Raw genomic sequence first — 22701 nt, forward strand, 5'->3', positions numbered from 1 at the left:
GAATGTAATTGACAGTGAATGAGCATGCAGGAACAGCTCCCAGCAGGGACACTTGTGAATAAATATACAGTAAATAAGCGCAGCAGAAGAGGAGAGCAATGCATCTACATAAAGAGCAGCACGCTGTACGTCCCCGCACAAACCTGTGGTTTATGCCTGTAACGGCATAGCTGCACGTTCATTTTGGTGCTCCCCCTGCTTTATCTGCCTGCTCCCCCCCCGGTCCCAGCTCAGCGAAGTATTCATCGTGTGTGACACCTCCAGTGAGCGAGCAATTCCACTGAAGTCAGGGGGAAGCGGCTCCTGCTCAGACACCTTGCTGAGGCTGTGTCCAAAATGAGCAGCCGGATTCTGACCGCACCAACCCAAAACTTCAGGCTGAAATACGCAGATTTCTTGTTACCATATGCGTTTCAGCAGCTGGCCTTGCTTCATGCCAGATAGCTTGGTTCTAGCTGCTATATGTGACTTGCTATTTGTGAATAACCCTGGGCCAAGCAGCTGTTTTCCAGATTTTTTGGTATGAAAGGTACTTGAGACTTATTTAAATCCCCTGTTTGACTGAAACACTAATTTCCAACAAACCAGGTAAAGGGGGGAAATGAAACAGCCAAACCGTGGTTGTGCTGAGCTTCCAGGCTGGCTCCGCACAACCTGTGGCCACCAGCACCCAAACTTGAAGAGAACAAAAGATAATCCTCTTGCTCCTTTGCCTGCTTGTTCCAGCTATTAATTGCTGTTTGTCTTCAGGTAGTTCCTTATTTCTCATTTGGCGACACTGGTCTTTGGCTGCCAACTGTGTTTTATTTCCTGTGGTTCCTTTAGTTTTTCCTGTGTTCTCCTCTCGGAGTCATTTATATGCTGAATAATTTGACTAATTGCAGTGCAGTTGTCCTGGATTTACACCAGCGTAGCAGAAGCCACGGTTTTCCCGGTGGACTTTTCCTGACACTGCTATCGATGGCCCTGTAATTGGTCCCTCAAGCAAGCCTGCCTTTATTTATATCCATCCAGTCCTTTCAACTCCTATTGAATGGGGCTGAAACTCAGCACTTTACCTGAAAATTATGTCCTCTGTATAATGCTTCTTGATATTCCTTCTTCTCCGTGTCCTGACCTTTACGAGGGCTGCTGCTAATATATTCGCTCAGCCGCAGTAGTTAATGTTAATGCAAAGACTAATGCGCTCCTGCAGCTGGAGTGCAGATATGCCACATGTAGTGCTCTGCCTCCAAACAGGATTGCTTCCCTACATTGCACTTTGCTGTGGGAATAATTTCACTGCTCCGCTACAACGACAGCTGAGGATGCTTTAAAAGAGAGGGAGGAAAGGGAAAGTGTAATAAGTGCGAAGTGTGGCAACAAGACACTTATGTCGGTATCATCATTGCATTTTGTGGGAATGCAACATCTGACTGCCATTCGGCTCCTCCTGCACGTGTCTGTTGATGAGTGATGTTTAATTGTAGCTCATGCAGAACGCCCAAGCAGAAAGTTCGTAACGTGTCGCTGGCTCTGCTGTGCCCCACTTCCAAGGTTATGCTTTGTGTATTAATAAATTAAGTCCGAAGCAAAGGAAAGCCTGCATCAGAGTGGTGTAACTGGCAGAAACGTGTTATTAGCCGTGTCAGGGATGAATTTGTCTTTCTGAATGCACCACTTGGTATGTTTGCGCCTGCATCATTTTGGAAGAAACAGCATACAGCTGTGCTTGAAGTTTGTTCCCGATGCATCAGGAAACCTCACGCTCTCCCTGGGAGCCATATGCACCCTAAGGGCAGCGCAGTGAAGCCAGGTGCTACCACCGAGGTAAGCACTGAAACCACCTCACATTGAATCCTCCCATTACATGGCTGGCATTCCTGCACTTCTACCAGAAAAAAAAAAAAAAAATCAAATCAATTTCTGCTCCTTCTACCGGGAGCACAGCAGTCAGCACAGGGGGATGGGGAGAGGTAGGATGTCCGCGTGGTATCACCGACAGCAAAACGGGTGTTAACGAAGCAGAAGTCAAGGCTGAAGGGACAGCGAGGCTGAGCTAACTTTCACATCCAGAGAAGGATCCCTGCGGGCTGTGTGCTGACAGGGCAGCACGGAAAAGCTGGTGCCTTTAATCTCTTCACAAGGGCTGTTGTGTGAATAATCAGAAGTTGTTAGGGTTGTCAGCCCAATTTCCTTCCAGAATAAAGCTGAGCGTGGAGGTGGTGACATTTCAGGAGTGGGGGCAGGAGCTTCTGTCCTGTACACAAACAGAGGCAGGTTTAACCAGAAAGAAAAGAAAAACAAATAGAATAGATGGGCTTATAAAGTATTACGGGGATAATGCTGTTCATGCCTGCTGTTATTACTAGCATCTAAACAACAGTTCATGTTGTTGGCACAGAGAAGCACACGTGACAGTAGCAGCCCGTCACACTGAGGCAGTCACACTGAAGCTCCGGTGACCTGAGTCCACTCTGAACACTTAAACAAAAGCTCAAGGAAAAGCTTTCATGTTTAAAGCTTTGGACTTAATTATCATCTTTGGACGTGATTATCATCTCTTAAATACACATTTCATATGAGTATCCCTCTAAATACAGAAAATAACATCAAAATAAGTGATTTTAGTTGATTTGCTGATTTAGGTGATTTGTAAAGTCTTCGTCTGTACCCCTTCTGATTGCAGACTGCCTTGTGGACATGCAGTGTGTTGCAGAGAAAAGGCAAGGCAGTACATGTTCAGAGTAACTTTCGGAAGCTGTACATGATAGCAGCAATGGAATTTAAAAAAATTGCCAGTGTGCATGCAAAAAGCGGCCATCCACACTAACAGGTAGAACACTGCACTTCGTTGTGCAGCATTACTCATGCTGAATAGGAAATACGATTGCAGAAATGAATGAAATGCTAAACTGTTAGAGCATATTTTTAACAGTGAGGTCCTTGTCGTGACTTGATGTGTGTTTCCAGCTGAATCACTGATTCCCAACTAATCCAGTTCACTGTAGCACTGTATCTCTTTATGTTCCTTGTGCATGATGTTGCCTACCTCCACCTACTGAATCTAATGCAGGAGCAATATCACTGAGTGAAATACTAGCAGCAGAGTCCTGCTCTTGTTAGCAGAAATTATATCCAGCAGCTGCTGTGACCTTACTTATGTAGGAACATAAGATTTACTACTCCAACTTGGACCATCATTCCTTCCAGTCCAATACCTAGCTTCAAAGGTTGGGAAGAAAAATCCCTATCTCAATACCTGTGCAGTCTCGCAGTTCACCTAATGGAGCAAAAAAACCCAAAACCTTCCTTGATCTCTGCAGTGAGCAGCTGATATTTTCAAGAATAGAATTTGATCCTTTCCTTTTTATCTTGGTGTATCCTAATGCTGATGCTCGTGCCTCTGGCACTCTCGAGGCTCAGGTAAGCATCTCCATGCAGTGCCGGAGGGAAGGGGCTTCACCAGCAGCCCCGGGCCATCAGCAGCCCTCCTCGCAGAGCAGCCGTGCGGCTCCGTGGAGATGGGCCATGACACTGACCCCGGTTATTCCAAAATCAGCCTCGGCTGAAGCCCGGTTCGGCTCCCAACAGCTAAAAGGCAATGCAAAGTTTAGTTCCGAAAGCCAAGAGAAAGCTGTCGCTGATCTTTAGGAAGGATGAACAGCGATGAAAAAGAACAGCTCACTTCTTTCCCTAGCAGCCTCACATGCACTCCAGAGGCCTCGCTAGCCCTGTATAATCCAGCAGATGACGAGACCATCACACTGCAGCCTTTCTGGCTGGTTCATGTGTAGCCTTGCATCCTTGGGCTGTGCTCACAGGAGAAAATCTGGATATGGAAACCCTCACTGCCGCTTACAGCCCAGGCCCACTCTGGGAACTATTCACGTTCAAATAGGACCTTTCTTCCCCAAAACCAGTCTCCCATGCTGAAAATGCAAACTCCCTTGATCCTGACTTGGTTTTGTTCTCACGTGCCCAGATGACCGACTGAGGCAGTGAATAACTGTACAAGGCCCTTAGCAAGTCGTTTACTCACTCTGAGAGACACGGTGTGCTTTTTCTGTACACCAGGCAATGGTCAAAAATCAGAGCAAAGCTTTCCCGCATCAATGTAATGGTTTTCCCTGAAAATGTAACAGTTTATGCACAAGTTGCTTTCTAATTGTGTTACATGCTCACAGGACGAATCGGTGCAAGGTCCTCATTACAAGCTCTCATTTGAGATCAAACACAGGGATAACCAGGCACTTGGAGGCAATAATGAGTTTGAAGGGGCCATAAGTAATAAATCATCCAAATTACTTGCAGTGAACAGACGAAATGACTGAAATACCTTAAGGGGCTGTAGGAGTTAGTCAGCCTGTGCATGACTGTAACGTCCCCTCTGACTGCAGGATCAACATTTCTGTACCTGCGGCTGGAGAATCTGAGCACAGCTTTTGCAAGTAGGGAAAGAAATGTCTGCTTGGTTGAAGCAGGGGGATCCGTGAGCGGGGCTCTCTGCTCTGCCTCCTCGACAGCTTTTGTACAGGGTGTTACAATACTTCAGATCAGCCATGGGTCGAAGTTGCCCGCTCTCCAGGTCAGCAGGCAGCAGATGTCATGCCTTTCAGGGCTCAGGCACAGCTGATGGGTGCCGTGCTGGGTCTTGGAGAGGCAGCAGCTCCGAGCCTCAGCCAAATCAGTGCTCACCCGCTTACCTTCTCATATGGGAGAGAAAATGCTTCCTAATGCTTTACCATGGAAAGGCTGTCGGGCCCTGCCCCGGTCCGCTCTTTGTGCCAGTGAAATGTTGCTCTCTGAGGTTTGCTTGCTGTGTTGGGTAGGAACTGGTTCTGAACATCCAAAGCAGGAGGATTTCCTCTCCTGGAAGGTATCACAACACACAGGCTGCGTTTAACCTTTTCAGACACCACTTCTGCTTCTCCCTGTACTGTCCTAAATGAGTCCTTTTTTTGCTTCATGATGATGCCGTGTAATTTGATAGAGGGATATGAGGTGGGATTGGTCTCACCCGGTTTTCATCATCTGGAAGCTGGACATCGAGTTAAGGCTCATCATCTCCTCTGTGACCTCCTTTGCTAATGGTAAGAGAGGGGTCTCTGCAGGGTGCTAGTCAACCCGTGGCAGCTTAGAGACTTATTTTAGGATGGGGCTAGTGGTGTGCCAGAGCCGTGCTACCTTAGACATGTAAGTTCTACATACCTAAGGTTTGCACAGTTGTCAGAAACCTTCGTTAAGATGTCTTTGAATCCTCCTTTTTCCCTTTTTATTGCTGCTTGTGAAATGGATACCCTCGCTTGAGTCAGCATCTGTGACATCAGCTACATCCTCTCTCTGGCAAGATCCTATTTTAAGCCTTCCATCAGAGGCCGCGGCTATTTGTGTCATTGTCAAAACTCTTCCAAGGGTCCGGTGACATTGATGCTGGGTCTCTTAGAAGCCAAAGGTTCTGCAGCAACATCAATAGGATCAGCGGCACTAAGTGCAGGTGGAAGAAAAGCCAGCTGCACATCCTTTCTGTCTCCCTTGGCAACAGCATCCTGCCAACAAAAACTGCTGCCAAGGGAAGGGTGGAAAGGAAGGGATGTGCATTTGCAAAGCTGGGGCTGGACAAGCTTTGTGTGAAGGGGGAGCCGTCAGACTGGGGAACATTTGTGCGCTTTTAGAATTATTTTTGGTTTGTTCCATGTGTTTTGGGACGAGGGGAAGCACGGGGCCCTGTCCTCGTGAACAGTTTTCATCTGAAATTCCAAACGACGGTCTCAGCAGTTTTGAGCCATATGTTTCCATCCATGACAGCACACAGGGAAGAAAGCTGTGGTGAGTTACTACTCACAGATGTGGCAAATCCTCCAGCAAAGGTTAAAATACGTGGCATGGTTCTCTTGTTACGCCAGCTGCAGCTTCACGCTAAATCATTGTTTCAGCAGCGAGCTCTTAATAAGCCCTGGAAACTGCTAAACAAGCTGGTATTTGTAAGGAGCAATTTTTCCTATAACGCTCTGAGTGTCTTTATTTAGAGAAACCTTCAAAGTGGAAGCAGGAAGGATGAAAAGTGAGCTGCAAATGGCAGGGAGAAAAGGCACATCAGCACAAGAGCACAAAAACGCTAAGCAGAGCTAGGATTGTTGTTTGTCTTTGCACATCCTCTGTGAAATGACTGCGGCTGTGAAATCACGGTATGTGTAACTAGGGGTGAAATACCCTTGTGATATAATGCACGCACCTGTATATACATATCCTCCCTCAGAGGGACTTTACACTCCTAAAATCAGCAGTGGGGTCACTGTCCGAGGCCCCATAGCTGCTACCTCTGCCAGACCTCAAGCCTATTGTCACGGTGCTGCTGCTTTGTGATCTTCTCACCTGGTACAATGAGAGAGAAGAAGAAATTGGCTTTTCCCTCTAGCAAAATATTAGGAACAAATTCTGTGAGCAGCCCGTGTAACAAACTACTTGGGCTGTTGCAGCACCCCTGGATATGAGAGGGGCTCTGAATCAAGGACTGAGGAGCAGGGGTTGTCCTGTGACTCCCAGGGGATTCCTGTGCTGCTGTCAAGCAGCCCCCAACTTGTTGCACTCTCAACGTTTCCCCCTGCCTTTAGAGGGGTTTGTTGTTGGCTGAACGGGGCACATTTTTGTGTTCCTGGGCTGTGCGTTCTTCCAGACACCCAGCTGTGCCAGGGGGAAAGAGAGAAGCAGAAAAAGAAGAAACAGGAAAAGAAGAAACAGAAGAAGGGAGGCAGGATTATGGCTTTAAGAATCGCAGGATCTGTGGGCTTATTTTATAGGTGCGAAGTAGAAACTGCCCGTTCATCACTATGAAATGAAAAAATACCATAGAGAACATGCGCTTTCCTGCCAAAGAAGGAGAAGGAGCGAAGAGCATCCCTATTTCATTCCACATATTTTCCTCTGACAGGATTATTAATACCATTAGAGATAATTGAATGAAGTGGAAGGTCTGGTGGAGGTGCAGAAGCAGGAGGTGGATCTGTAAAATCCATCCCCACACAAAAAGCTGAATGCTGCGCCGGAGGGAGGGCACTCTGCCTCGAAACAGGCAAGGAGCAGCCTCACAAGGACGTGCAGCTGGGGCGCTTGTTGCTGTTTTGTTCCCAGAAAACGAGAACTGCCAGCAATCCTCTGGCATCTGAATAGACCCGTGTCAGACAAACTGTATCTGGACTTGATGGGAAACCAAGCTGGAATACCAAGCAGCCCTTCGATCCGCTCGCAGAGCGGGGGACTGGCTCCGTAAGTGATCTTTCCCTGCAGTTGCAAAGGTACTCCATAAAGGAGCGAGCCCTCTCGCTGCACAGCCCTGCAAGACACGCCTGCCTGGGCTGTCTCTGTCCTCATTCCTCCAAACCAGTGCCAACAATAACAGCAACTCCTGCCTGCCGCTGCCTCGCCGGGGGGAAGATGCGTTTTTCCTTTCTCTACTGAGTGATGAAGCTTCCAAATCCGTGTGATGTGAGCAGGTGAGGATGTCTGCTGACAAGTCCAAATGAGATTTTCAGGTAAGTGCTCACCCTGAACAAGCAGCTACAGCCGTGCTCTTTCTTTTTGTTACCGTCCCCTCGGTAATCACCGTTGTCCTAGGTTGTCAGCGAGCCTTTTCGGGAGGATCAGCAGCTCGGGTGTCTGTATGTATTTATATAAATAGGAAATAGAAAGGATTTCTAAAGCATCTGTTCCTTTCGGATCTGTGAGTGTGTGGTGCAAGCAGCAGGGAGCTGGGAGCTGCCTGCCCTGTTACTACACGGCAGCGTCCTGCGTGTGTCACCCGTTGTGGGGATCACGGCAGGACCAGAAATGAATTCTGATTTACAGGCTCACTCTCTCTTATCTAAGTGCACCTCAGGAGCCCTAATGGTGTTCTGCAACGTTTGTGTGTTGTTAAAGGGCTGGAACCTGCCTGCCACATGAAAACCGTGGCTAACAGCAATGTTGTTTCGTGGGGAGTGTCAGTGGGTGCTGCTTAATTTGTGTTTGTCCATGTGATTGCCAGAGCTTCTGCTGGTGCTGTGCTGTGTTGCTGTGAACAGAGCTGCTACGCTGCGTGTCTCGTTCTCTCCGTTTTATCAAACACGCTGTATTTGGAAGTTGGGGTTGATCACCCTGTCTAATACTTAGGAGAGGAAGCAGACAATAACTTGTAAGTTAATACGTGGGAGTTGTGGCTTGACAGCCACTGATAGGCAGAGAAGAGGAATTTTCTATGCAGAGTAACCTACTTTTTCCTTCAGTTCTGCCACCAATCATGGAGATGAAATTTGCTTAACTCTTTGTTTGTACAAAGGCTTCCTCACAGCGTGTGAAAATCACATTGCTTTGACAGATTGCAGAGAAAATGGCCATAACAAAAATAATACTACGTACTTTCTCCACGGTTCCCATCTGTTAAAGATCCATTTTGCTCCCTGTAATGTTTTGGGTTTGCTGAGAGCCACACGGTAAGTTAGGAGCGCCAGGAAGAAAGCTTGCTTTGCAACAATAACACCGCTGCTGCTCCGAGCAGGCTTTGCACAACCTGCTCTTGCCATCACTTAGGAAGTCACGGCTGTTGAGGAGCACGGAGAGCCATCGGCATCCTGCACGCTGACCACGTGCCTCCCAGCCCCGGGTCTGCGGATAATGGGTCCTTTTGTAGAGCAGCTCCCTTTGCTTCCTTTGCCCACGGCAGCCTGAAATAATGAGTCCAGCAGCGGGGCTCTGCACGAAAAGCTCTTCCTGACTTGTAGAGCAGAAACGTTTGCCAAGTACCGCTCGGGGTGGCTCTGTTTGTCTTGCCGCGAGGGCCGAGGTAGCAGAGGCCAGAAGGGGTCAAACGCCAGATTGAGCCCTTCGTGCAAATTCGTCTGCTGTAGAAAACGTGAATGTGCAGCTCAGAAGTTTCCACTGCATCTCTGGCAATTAGGGCTTGGTCCAAAGCCCTCTAAAGTCACTGGGAACCTTTCCACGGGCTTTGGATCACAACTTACATAAGTTTGTGTTGTTCAGCGGTGGTGCTCCGGGGAGGCTGAGCGCGTCAGCTGGCTCCACAGCCGCACACGAGGTCTGCCATCATCTGGAAAAGCTGCACAGGGAGTACCCGTAAAGACTCCACTGCAGCACCAGGTGGTGTTAACTCCTGCAGGAAGCCAGGACACCGGCTCCTAGCAGGGGGTCCTGATGTCCTGACCTACAGCAGTCAAAGAATTTGAGCTGCTGGGGCCTGAATTGCTTTGTTTTTCTGATTTGGAGGGACCCAGTTTTGCCTCCTACCTCAAAACAAGAGTGACAAGGTCCCAAACAGTTCTCAAAGGCAGGACTTTGGGTAGAGACTCCCTTCTGGTTTCATCATCTGGGAAAGAAAAATATTCCTGACCCCCGCCTCTCTGGAGGCTTGCTGAGGACATCAGTCTTTACAAAAAACAGCCTGCAAAGGAGCTTCTTCATTTTTCTCACATGCAAAACCATGGACTCCTCCTGTGAGCACACAATGGGAAGAAGTGCTGCAGCGAGGCCCTGTTGAGATTTGAACCATTGCACCACGTAGTCAGGAAGGGTTTTTGTGGCTAAGTGCACAGCAGCCCCCTCTGTGTACACTCTGCTGCCACTGCTGTGCTTCATCCTTGAGTTAATCCGTGTTGCACTTAACATTCAATTCTTGGTGCAGCGTGCGAGAACAGGAGATGACACGGTGCACACCACTCAGACATCGGGTCAATCAACCTCCTCATTAGGGTTGAATGGTTTTAACGTAGTCATAAATTTAGACTCCAAAAGTGGAAATTTGACACGCAGCATTTAAAAGCCAAACCAGTGTGACCCCTTCTGAGCATGAGCTCCTATAACTTAGAAATGGCCCTTTAAAAAAAAAAAAAAAAAAGCTAATGGTGTGAACTGACCTTTGGAAATATAATTAATAATTGTTATTTGCCATAGTGTACTGCCACCGCTCTGTAGCACTGGCAGTTCTCACCCCATCGGGCTCACGTCCGAGGTGAGGTCAGTGCGAGGAGCCTCAGGCAGCCAGGACAGAAGGACTTTGGCAGAGAGCTGCAGAAATGGACTCGGGACTGGCCAAGAGCATCTGCTGTGCACCTTATCAGCTGGTATATCATCTCCCTGGCCATCACAACCTTACAGCTACTAAAAGCTTTCCTTTCACTGTTCATCTGCCTGTGGCTAAGCTGAGGCGCTGGGGACAATCAGCGCCATACCCCCTGTGGCCCTTTTTTCCATGCAGGTGTATTTGAGGCAGAGTGAGGCTATTGGGGTCCGTAACACAAGCCCCATTTGGTAAGAACCTGCTCACCCTCATGTCATACAAAATTGGGAGCTCTGGGCAAGCAGGTCACTGCAAACCCTGCCAGCACGTATTTATGTGGCCCGGCACAGGTGACGCCGAGCATCTGAAAACACTGATTCCAACTTTCCTTTCGCTTTCCAGTTGGCTGTTGATCAATTATAAAGCCAATTAATTCTACTTAAAAGGGCCAGCAAAGCCCACTGTGAAGTCATTATTACCAGCTGGTTTTCCCTAAATATACAGCACCAGCTATTTTTACAACGATCTGCTAAGCTGAACGTTTTTTTAAATAGTTGTGGACACAGATTAGCACTGAAAGAGTTACCGTGGGCCATTAAACCAGGAAAAAAAAAAAGTCCTAAGGAGCTGTAGCTTGTGGGGCGGTGATGGTCCTGCAGAGACTGCTAAAGGGAGGGTAGAGGACAAGCACAGCCTGACTGTCACAGCCTGAGAGAGCCAAATGTCAGGGGTGTTATTGTTTATTGTCAAATAAACGGCTTATGACATAGTATTTCCTTGGAATAATTATTAGTGCTTTACAAGCTCTCTGAAGGCACCAGCTAAATGTACCTGGCTTCCCGTGCCTGCCATGTGGTGACCTGCTACCACTACAGGCTGCCCCGGTGAGATTATAAATCTCTGCAGCAGCAAGCTCCCCGTGTATCAGTATTTCAAGTAGAACAGATGGATATTAGGTTTTTAGCCAAAGATCAGGGCTGCTAACCTCAGGGCACAGTATGCAGAAAAGCTGACATCTTCCTTATTACTTAAGAATATCCTGGAGAAAATAACATTAATCCAATAGAGACTTTTGTGTGTGTGTGTGAGGCATGGAAGTAGCTACACAAAGACCACCCCAAAATGTTAGCGGGCAGCGTAACAGCGTGATCCCTCTAATCTCCTGTCTCCTAAGATCTGCCAGTGCACCTTATTGTGTGTGCTCAGAGGAGGAGGCCTAAAGTTTTGTGAAACATCTTCTACACACACCAAATCCAAAATAAATCTCCATCTTTTCCTCTTTGAATTTGTTCTGTAGCAGCAACTTGCCTTGGCATGAAATATGAGCCATATGGACACCAGAATATCTGCTTTGACCTTGACCTCGGAAAAAGCGCTGCCAGAAATGTGAAGATGACTCCTGCCTTTCATTTCCAGGAGTGACGCTTCATGAATACAGCACGAGCTGCTCTCCTGGCTGCGTCTCAGCGGACAGAAGAGGTTTTTCTCTCTGACTCGGTGTTCTGCTGGGAGCTCATTGTCTGTGGCAGGCTAGGAATTAGGAAGCGGTATTCCAGATGATCACATATTTGGCAGATATTTCTTTCAGGAATAAAACTATGAGCTAATTTTAGCACCAGGCCCTGGAAAGTGCACTGCTTTTAAGTGGCTCTTGCTACACTGTCAAGTCAGGGTTCAGATCTTCAGGGTGCTCCGCAAAGAGGCAGCTGGGGGCAGGGGGAGGTGAGTTTTGTTGGTTGCAGAGCTCTGTTCTGGGTCAGAAGTGGTGGTTGGTGATGAAAGTATGGCACTTACCTGGTGAGACAAGTAAGTACTGCTCCTTTGGTGAGTTTCTGCTACGTGTATTGAGTTGGCAGAAACATGCTTCAGGGCACATGCGTCTGGGCAACATGCAGCAGAGCCTTAGGACCTGCTGGGCACCTAATCAGAAGGGTTTTCCCATCCCAGCCACCGCTTTCCTGCTGGTGCCCATCATGGGTATTCCCAAATGGGGCAGAAAGTGGCATAACAACACTCAGAGAAAGCCAGATCTGCATCCTGGGGAGGCTGACGCTGCTGCAGCTGCCCATGTCCATTAGCTGGACGACGAATAAATGTGAGAATTGATGATCCCAGCGGTGTGGATCTGGCACCTCATGAAACGATGCACACTGCAGAGGGAGGAGGGAGGCAAACTGATGGGATCAAATCCCACAGCACTGAACGGGACCCAAACAAACTGTTGTGTATGTGTACGGAGAAGTTGTGTTACATGGAGTTATGTCCTTAAAAATCTTTTTTAAATGACTGCAATAGCTACATTTTCGTGTTCATTTTTACCATTTGTGGATTTTCCCCATCTCATGCTCTGAGTAAGAGGCTAGATATTCCAAAGTCTCTAAGTAAAGGAGGCACCATGAGCTAGGAAGTCCCTCATCAAACATCCCTTCTTGACCTAATTTTCCCTGGGGCTAAGCAGCTGCTCTCTCAGAAGCAGATTGCTTAATGGCATTCAAGGCTGGAGGCAGCCAAATTTAGGGTTTTGCAGCCCGAAGAACGACCGGACTAAGGTTCCCCATCACGATGTGGCCATTCATCCGGAGGCCTCCTGGCCAAAACAAAAATGGAAACGTCTTTTGTTTCTGCCCCTATAGAGCGGGAAGCTTTGTCGCTCTGCGGGGAGAGCGGCGCAGACGAGCACCCAGCCCTCCATCCCTGCCGCTGCCTGACCCTGTCTCTGTGTCCCTCCCGCAGGTGTTCTACTCATCTTGGCACTGACCGAAGAGCTGGTGTTTTCTGTTCAGGTCCTGTCCCCCGCCGTGTCCTCCTCTCAGGGCCTCCCGACGGACGCTGCCGCTGTCTCAGCCATGGGATCGACGCCCGGCCACCGGGGCCGCCACGCGGCGCAGCCCGCTCCCAGCCCCGCCGTTCCCCGTCCCCTGGGCCTGGCGGGGAGCAACGCGTCCGCTGGCCAGGAGCCGGGCAGCGGCCCTCAGGGCGGCGAGAAGGAAACGCAGCACTTGTACAACCAGAGCGCCTTCTACTCGGGACAGACTCGCCCCAAGGGGAAAATCTTCCAGATTTTCAAAGGCAACTTCACAGAGTCCTCGGAGCCTTACCTAAAGAGCACCCTGCACTCTCCCTTCCCCACCCTGAGGAGCCCTTTCACAGACCATCCCTTTCAGCCCCAGACTGCAACCCCCAGCGATCCCAGTGGCACGGGGCTGGCCAGAACTACACCCTCAGACCCTTCTCCCCACCCCGACACCTCGGGAAGCTTTAGGGAGGCAGAGCGAGGGGAGGGGGCCGGGCGAGTCGTGCAGAAAGCAGATTTTGCCACCACAACTGCCAGACCGTCCGCTGACCCCGAAGCAGTGTCGGTGCCTTTTAAACCCACCCGCTACGGCGTGTGGGATATGCTGAGCAAAAACAACTCTTGGGTAACCCTGAATCTCAGTACAAACGTCCCCTTGTTTGCTGGCCCTGGAACTGCAGCAGCAGCGGCGGGTCACTCGGTTCAGACCAGCTTTGATGTCAACATCTCCTCCCCGGCAGCGGGGGACCCCACGGGCAGCGCCCCGCCGCAGCAGGGCCGGGTGACGGACACCACCCTGCTGGGCAGCAGCGCTCTCTCCACGGTGCCCGCCACGAGGTTGTCCAGCTCCATGTCCACTGCTGGCTCCACCGCCACTGGGAATTTCCTCAACAGACTGGTTCCTGCCGGGACCTGGAAATCCGGGGTGCAAGGAAATATCTCCCACGTCACCGAGGGGGACAAGCCCCAGCACAGAGCGACCATCTGCCTCAGCAAGATGGACATTGCCTGGATCATTCTGGCTATCAGCGTACCTATATCCTCATGTTGTAAGTTGACTGCTGCTTTATTTTCCTTTCTTTCTCGCATTCCTTAAAACTCAAGGGTCGGCCCGTGATTCAGGGTCTAGGTGGAGAGCTGACGGTGCCAGGGCAGCTCGAGACAGATGAGAAGCAGTCGCTACACAGGTAACACACGTGCTGCTGAACAAAGCGCTTGGGAGGAGCAGCTCCAGGTGCGGGGCTATCATGTTTACGCTCAAATTATACTTTCTCTGTTGCTATTAGAAATCACTTCATCTTTTGGGGCTCTCCATTTGAGGGTATGTGGCAAAGGCTGAGCAACTCGAAAAGGCAAAGCAGCTTTGCTTCAAAATGTTTAAGCTGTGACCAAAAATTGTGCAAGTCTTTAAGCTGGTGACTGCTGTATTTTGCCCGGGAATTGGATTTTAAAAGCACACTGCTAACCCAAAAGATTAATGGTAATTATAATGACTCAGACCTTAGGGAACAAAAATTTTACCAGTGCAATAAAATATTTCATTGAAGGCGGTAACCTTCAGATTTTAAAGTCACGTCATTCTGATAACCAATTTGCTATTTCCCTCCGTTTCAATTCTGAGCCTGGCCTGGCAGCTGCCTAGGGAGCAGGAAGAGTTTGCCATCTTGGCTCCCAGACCCCAGGAGACAGCCGCCTGCGGGACCAGCACCAGCTGGGGTTCCAGAGCTGGCTTAGGGCCTCATCATCTGACGCAGTTGCATAAAAACATGATTGAATAACGTGAATAACGTGGTGTGTCCCCTGCCTAGCTGGGCTGTGTCAGCGAGGTAGGGCAGTGTATTCTCTGCCATTTCGCTCTACGGAGCCAAGGAGAAGCCACTCAGTGTTATGGGATGTGATTATGCTGATCTGTTGGGAGTGAAACAAAAACATAAACATTTCACAGCCTTTGCTGCCTGTGGAAAAGTGAACGGGTAGCAGCCAGCAACACTGAGCGTTAATCCTGTGATTTACAGCCATGAGCTGTGCTGAAAACAAGGTTGGATGTGTTGACTGAGCCAGTCTTACACAGGGCTGCCCAAAGGGGCCGTACTGCTCTCCCCTGCCCTCCCCGAGGCTCACCTGTGCGATCCTGCCTCTGTGTGCCTGGTCCTCGCCTGGCACCTCTCTGAGCCACTTCCAGATCGCTGAAGTGGTCAAAAATGCTCCCTTTGTGCACACAGTGGGCTGAATCAGCTCCCCGCAGGGTCAGGTAAGCACGAGACACGGAAAGGATGAAGCTGCAGGGATACACGCCTGGGAGGGGAGCAGGACCAAGCCTCTCAGCAGCTGAAAATTATTGAGCTGGCTCAGCATAGCTGTTAGGCTCGTGCCCCTGGGACCATCAGGCCTGCCACTGCCAACATGGTTAAAACCACTAGCGAAAACAACGCTGAAATCTAAAAGACTGGCAATCAAAACAAAGTGCTTGTCCTTTCCCAAAGTACAAGTGTGCTGGTGTACTTCTGTGAGAGATGGAGAGGAGAATCCGGGATGTAGTGAGCACAGCAGGATAATAAGAAGCAATAAGAAGAAGCAGTATTTGCTGATCTGATGAACAGCGCCTTGTGTATCCATCACCAGAAATGCAGGACCAAATACATTCTTCCCAGCATTATGTTTGAAGCCAGTATTGAGAGAGAAAGCTGATCTGGGTAGAACACATCCAAATACAAAATGCAAAATATAATACACACAACATGGGCACAGTAACCATAACCAGAGTGTACACTGGCGTATGTCCCTGCTTGCAGTGTGCCATGTATGAGCTAATAACTAATAGCAGGTATCACTATTATTAATAATAATGTAAAGAGTCTGCTGGCAGAACTTTTAACCCACTGCTCGCTCTACGGTGGGTGTTTACACTTCTCTTATCCTGTGTGCCATAGCAGCACGTGTTCCTATGACTGTGCCTACCCTGTTTCTTGTGTTTGTTAGCCACATTTACAAACAGGGAATTGTTGTCACCTGTACCAGCCCTGACACCACAGCTGAGTGTTTCCGTGACCCAGCCATTTAAGCCCTGCCTTCAGGCACCCGGCGAGCCGCACACCGCAGCCGTGAGCGTGTCCCAAAGGCCGGGGTGTGCAGTGGCGAAGGGGACTGCCGCCACCTCCAGGGCACAGGCACTCGCAGCTGCAGGCAGAAGGCCAAAAATCGCTCATTGCTTCTGCTGTGTGATCAGCGATGCCAGGAGGTGGATGGAGAGCACGGCCCTTTGGATTTTGTTTCGCCTTCAAGGGATGGAAATGTTTTCGTCGGGTTCTCACGGCTGTGGGCTGAGGAAACGCTGCCCTCTGCTGCCTTGGGATGCTGCAGGGTGGGGGTAACCAGGGCACTCCTGAGCTGCATTAGGAGGGAACAAGCCACAGAGAAAATCACCGAGGACTCTTATTGGGGAGGTTGTTGCTGCCCTGAGGGGGCAGGACCCTCCTGGAGGCTCTCCTGGAGCTGCTGGCACACCGAAGGAAGCCATCAGAGCCCTGGAGGGGGGACAGCAAGCCCTGAGCCAACAAGGCTGGTAAAACCTTCCTTGCAAGGTTGCTTCTGAGCACAGCTCAGCTCCTGCTGCCCAAAATCCTCGGAAAGGAACACACACCACCCCACCATGCATTTGTGCCACGCTGAGGCCTGGCAGCCCCTGCCAGCCATGCTGGTGGTGTGGCTCAGTGGCTAGAGCTTTGCCTGGAGATCTGCACCTCAGGAGCTCACCTGCTGAAAGGAGAGATGGGATTTGGCTGCCCAGCCCTCGTAGTACTTATTTTGTAAAGATGTATAAGTTTCTGAGTCCCACTGAGAAGCCTTCACAATCTAGCCGGAAAAGTAGTGCTTTGAACAGTACTGCACGAGCCACGTCTGCTGTGTGAATCTGGGGAAATCATCTCACCTTTTGGTACCGCAGTTTGGTGGTATGAATAATGGGGATAATGTTACTTACTCCACTGGAGGGCCGCAAAAATGAAGGGTTCTTTGTCATTATGTTCCCAGAAAAGCGAAGCAGTATATAACACCGATATCAGTATTTTCTGCATGTCACAGCTCCAGTTGTTTTTGCTGCGTCCTTCAGGCAGCCTTGAACATTTTTCGGTGTGTGCACAGACATGTGTCTCACACACCTGGCTGCAACGCAGAACAAGACACAGAATGAACTCATTGCAAAACTCAGAGACCGACACGGCAAAACGTTGAAGAACAGAAACTTGCAAATCAGAAGTGCAGAAGTGAATTCGTTCAGGCAGTTCTGCTGACGTGAGAAAACGCCAGGGGGAGGCTGAGCCTCGGAGGGAAACATCAGCAGAACTCAAAGAATGGATGAAGAACTGCCTCGGACCTGACCCCGCTCAGCTCGCATTTCACGTGCTGGGACACTATCCAAAATCATCTTACCCGCTTCCTCGGTCGCAAAACCTGCAGATGTTTGCCTCCTGGGCTGCAGATCACAGGCTCTGAGTCTCATCCCCAGGGGTGAGCTTGGACAGAGCTCGAGACGAGCCTCCTGCCTGCAGGTGGAAGCAGCTGTGGTCAGTAACAAAGCCCCTCACGGTACCTGCAAGGCAGCTGAGGCTGTGCTGCTACGGGCAGCCCAAGCGGCAGGCCCGCTCTTACAGTGGTGTTTAATGATGGGCAAATAAGATACACAGCCTCAGCAAATGAGGAAAAAGGAAAGAAATATGGATAAACCGTTATTTTAGCCTTTAAGGCAAGGGTTGTCTAGGAGCTGTGTTCATTTTATGATCTACAGGCACAGGGAGAAATAAATTAACATCCTGCAGCCTGAATATTTCCTGCCTTTTAACTTCCAGCATTCAATTGTGTTTTATGTGGGAGCTGGAGAGTGAGCGGAGCTTATAGCGATGTAAGAATGGCAATATATTTAGGTGAAATGAAAGGACAGGCAGAAGACTATCAGAGAACTGGAGGGAGTTGGTGTGATCTCATCACACTGCCTTTATGAGGCCAGTATTGAATATGGTGTATAATCCTGGTGGTTTATGTTTAAAAAAAAAAAAAAAGGTTGGGAAGGAGCCATGTGAATGATTCTAGAGCTGAGAAGTTCAGCGTAACTCCACTTGGGTAAGTATGTGGTCCAAGAAAAGGTTGAATGCCACATTTAATTTCTGATGGTGTAGTGGAGGCTTTTAATAAAAAAGGGGAAAAGGAAGTGGAGGAAGAGGAGCTGAAGCTGGAGGTTTTCAGCACACAAGCGAGATGTAAGCATGTCCCCGTGATGGGTATTAAGCATTGAACAAACTTCCTGGGAATACAGCGGAAATCCGGTCACTCTGAGTCCTTGCACCACGCTGGATGTTTTCCTGTGTCACCCGCTGACACAGAGCTCGTGGGCAGGGGACCAAAGGTGCCAGGTGTAGCTCTGTGTGTGCAGCTGGGAGCAGATGACCGCCGTGCTTCCACCAGCCTGGAGAACTACAAATGTGAGAGTCCCGTGTCTCCTGTTTGCGGTAGGTATTGTGCCCCGTGTCGTAGGTGAGGGATCAGACAATGCTCATGTGATTTGCCTGAGGGCCCGAAAGAAGCCAGTGTCAGGGCTGGAGCACGCCAAGAGCTCTCGGCCCCTGAATGTGCACGCTGACATTTCTCTCTCCAGAGCAGCAGCAGGTCAATGGATGCGTATTCAAAATGCTTCGGTACAAAATTCCGGATGTTTCCGAACATCTCTAGCACAGGGAGCTTTAAGCTGACCCAGGGGCATTGCCAAAGTGCCCTTCTCGTGGGCACTTCTTGTGGAAAGAGGTTTCCTGTGACAGACACGGAACTAACCATGGGAGTGAACAGATACCAAGATTGCAAGTAAAGCTGTACCCCACTCCTAGTATTGTTCTGGGAGCAAGAGGTCCTATTGTTAGCTACATTAATTTCACTAAAATAGGCCCCAAGAAGGTTGGTTAGTATGAAACGGAGAGGAATGCCCCCTTTCCAGCCCTTCTGTCCTCTCTATCCCTCTTAAATCAGGTCTCTGCTTTGAATCGAGGCAGCTTAGGCAGGCAGCCTTCTGCTAAAATGTGTTAGATTTGAAGAAGCTCAGGAACTCATTTTCCACAGTCTTTCATCCGTTTGCTCATTTGTGTGCTAAGGTTGGAGGCCGAGAGCCTAATTAAGGGAGGGAACGTCACTGTTACATGGCCAACACGTCTCCATGCAGCAAGGACATCTCCTGCTGGAAGAAGCAGAGATCTCCCTCAGCTTAGTGTCAGGCTTTGCAGCTCCTAAAGCCCAAATCCGGTACTTCCCTGTCGGAGGCCACATTTTATAAGCTGTAAAACCTCGGGCTTTCCAAATATTTGCACTGAGGTAGAGTTGGCTTTCCCGGGGCCCTTGTGTCCTCAGACAGCTTCCGAAATGCCGTGTGCCTCAGGGAGCTCTTGCTGCTGGAGCACCGGCGAGCTCCAAGGTTCGCTGGCTCTCCCCACGCTCAGCACCAGTGGGAGGATGAAATGTATGTCCAGCTGTGCTCCCGGGCCGCCAGCAATTCCAGCCCTGGCAGTCGGGTTATTGCTGACGGAAAGGCTGAAGCAAGGTGAGTCCAAGACTGGATAATAGGAAGTTTGATACTGGCTGGCTTGTTTTTTTTAATGTGCAGGAGGTTTTTCCATTAGTTTCATGAGACGATTTATAGCATCAGCTCACCTTTCCCTGTGAAGGAGGTATAACCCACCTAACTCAAACCCATTACCATCTTTTCTTAGGAACTTTTTCTTTTAACTAGAGCTCTAGCCTTGCACTTTTGTATTGCCATTTTATGTGAGTAGATGGGTTAAGAAATTAGATCCGTGGCATCTGGGCAGCTGCAGTGTTTGTCAAGACACACAAAGTGGCTTTGACCTCTGCAGTCTTTCTTTCTTCTAGGCCATAATTCTAATCAATAATTTTAGCTTAGCTGAGAAAATAATATATTTTCCTGCTTCATAAATATTTTCTCACTTCCTTTCTGTCATGAGAGGTTTAGAAATTATGGAGTGAATTTACAGCAGGGCATTCCCTATTTCACAGGTACAAATCAAAGTAAGTACGTACCCAGCTACCTGTCTGTCTGTATAAATTAGATTAGAAGCACAAACGTTCAATTAATTCCACAGATAGAAAATAAGCACATGGATCTTACGTGTTACTCCTCTCCATAAAACCTGAAGGCTGGACGGACAGTTAGAGCAACAAGTTTCATTCTGGTCACTTAGTTTTGCGTGATCACTCTACCTTAAGCTCGGATATTTCAACTTGAAGAAACTTAAATGTGCTCCACGGAGAAGAAAAGAGGCCAGGCTCAGACATCGCCAATGCCCAGGCAGGTGTAGGAACAGCTTATGCTGCATTTGTCTTGTCGATAGATGCCACAGCCTGTTGTCTCGTCTGCTTGGGGCAGGTCCTGATTTAATTGTGTGGTTTCTGTTAGATGGGAGCTGGATCTAACCGAGGGTGAATTGCGTGAATGAAGGTCACCAGCTCTCCCCTTAAGTATCTTAAATACCAAATCCCCGTTACTGAGGAGTCCTTATTGAACGGAAATAACCATTTTTATGGCGTGTTTCTATTGACAGCAGTTCTGCTGACAGTCTGCTGCATGAGGAGGAAGAAAAAGACATCTAACCCAGAAAACAATCTGAGCTATTGGAATAATGCTATTACCATGGACTACTTCAACAGGCATGCTGTAGAGTTACCGAGAGAGATCCAGTCCCTGGAGACATCAGAGGTACCTCACTTGCGTAATTAGTGCCTGAAAACTGTCACTGAAGCCGTGCTGGGAGAAGGGGGGAGGAAGTGATAATAACAAAGCCTTAAAATTCCTACACATACTCAGGGAAACATTTTTTTGAAAAGCCTCTTCCACCCTCCAACAAGTGTATTATGAAATAAATAATAATTATTAGGTAATAATAAGTAAGCCTATAGTTTCTCATATAGTAGTTCAGGGGGTGAGGGCTCCCAGTACGTAAGCAATGAAAAACATCAGCATATGGGAGCGTGCAGTGCTGGTGTGTGCCATCAGCCCTTACTGAAGAGCTCTGACAGGTTCGGTGGTATTATTCATACACGGGCAGGTTATCCTGCTGATAGAAATAGAGCTGCCCTCAGAGGTGGAGAGGAATAATTTAACTTACTTCAAAAGTTTTTAAAACCTAGAGCCAGTGGAGAATTTGGGCTTACGTTAAAGTGATTTTCAAGAGATCAGCTGACTGACTAACTCATTAAATTTAAAAAAAAAAAAAAAAAAAAGTGTTCAGAATCCCTGAGATGTGCCTAGATGAGCACTCACAATTGCTTCATTAACTCCACTTTCCTGGCAATTGTGTTGCTCAAGCTAAAAGCAGAATCCTGGTCTAGACTTAGCACGAAACTGCTTTCACATGACAGCACTGTTCACATTGTCTCTAAAAGCTGCCTTGTCAGTCCTTTAAAACTGATCTGAACGTTACTGAACTGGGGCATGCTCAGGTAGCTTGGAACCATGTATTTGGTTTTCTGACCTTAAAAAGAAGCTGAAAATGCATCTTTCATGAGTCAAGCGCAGCTGACAGACAGGAAACTGTTGCAATATGTCTTGAAAGTGAAAAAAAATAAATGTTAAAGCTCAAATTCTGCTAAGGGACCTAAGGTTTGATGTGTCTGATTTCTGGGTCCTGAAACTGAGAAAAAAAAATACATATCATCCTGATTATCAGTGGAACTGAGGATTATCAGAGACAAGAGGATTATCAGAGCTGCGAGCAGTTGTCTTCACTCACAGCTCCTGCTGCCTGCAAAAGGACCAAACCAGTTTGCTGAAGTTTGGTCCCAGCAGCTGGGCCCCCCTAAAGTTCAGGCACTTTCTGAGGGATGGGACCAAATGCCCCAGTGACAAAAGCAGTCCTTTTCTCACGTGTCTTCACGCGCAGCAGTGGACTGAGGGGATGTGAAGCACTCACGCTGCTCCTCTGCCTTTCTCCTAGGACCACCTCTCCGAGCCGCGCTCCCCGGCCAACGGCGACTACCGCGACAGTGGGATGGTCCTGGTGAACCCCTTCTGTCAGGAGACGCTATTTGTAGGACATGAGCAAGTCTCTGAAATATGACCCCACAGCTGCCCTCGTCTTGCAGTTTCATCTCTACTGTCTCCAAATTATAAATAAATATATATATTATAAATATAACCTTTGTGTAACCCTGAATTACAAGAAATGTTTTCAGCTTTTCTTTTTTTTTGTTTTTTTTTTTTTTTTTCCCCTCAAATTGTCAACCCCTTTTTTATAAGTGTGGTAAAACTTTACAGAACAAACTGTGGCTTTATAAAATAAAGGTATTTCTAAGCAAAACGCCTGCCAAATGGACTATTCTTTTCCTGTCATTTACAATCTGTTGATAAGTCTGCTTGGTCTGGAAGAATATCAGGTAAGGCTGGTTTTGGTGAAGGCCACACGTCTTTGGTACAGCATCCTGCAATAACTTCGGGATGAAGAAGGCACGTGCAGTGTCCCCTTCACAGGAACAGAAATCTCCCTTAAATTCATCAGAAGTCTTGACATCTGGCAACTGGGAACTCCCCCCAGAGGAATGTGGTGGCTTTGACCACATGTCCATTTCCCTGATGTTTTATTTATCTTCGATGCTGCCAGCACCACTGAATCACGATTCCTTACCCCCTCTCCTCTCTGAGGTTTTCCTTCCTCCCTCAGGAATGCAAACACGGTGTTTCAGAGCAAAATGGCATTTCGGCCCTACCCAGTTAAGCTCCAGATTGCATGCTGTAATAGCAGTGCAGAAATAGGAGGGGTGAATGAAGTTTAAATGATGGCTTAAAAACAGGCTGTTACAAGCAGGGAGCAGCACGGAACACGGAGTGACT

The 22701-nt window shown here is 48.5% G+C and overlaps 1 protein-coding gene across 4 annotated transcripts in view; it reads left to right on the forward strand.

Annotated features, from left to right (window-relative positions):
• Window positions 1–22120, forward strand: part of TMEM108 (transmembrane protein 108) — a 139304-nt gene extending 117184 nt beyond the window's left edge. For 2 of the 4 annotated variants that reach the window (XM_032183140.1, XM_032183141.1), the window contains exons 3-5: window positions 12761–13870; window positions 20417–20571; window positions 21809–22120. In XM_032183140.1, coding sequence (XP_032039031.1) covers window positions 12761–13870; window positions 20417–20571; window positions 21809–21931 — 1388 coding nt within the window. In that variant the 3' untranslated portion in view covers window positions 21932–22120. Of the gene's footprint in view, window positions 1–7474; window positions 7512–12760; window positions 14053–20416; window positions 20572–21808 lie in introns of those variants that run through there. The other 2 variants (XM_032183143.1, XM_032183144.1) reach the window with 2 other exon arrangements.
• Window positions 22121–22701: the final 581 nt, after the last annotated feature.

The sequence above is a fragment of the Aythya fuligula genome, chromosome 2 (genome assembly GCF_009819795.1).
Source record: "Aythya fuligula isolate bAytFul2 chromosome 2, bAytFul2.pri, whole genome shotgun sequence".
Taxonomy (NCBI): Eukaryota; Metazoa; Chordata; class Aves; order Anseriformes; family Anatidae; genus Aythya; species Aythya fuligula.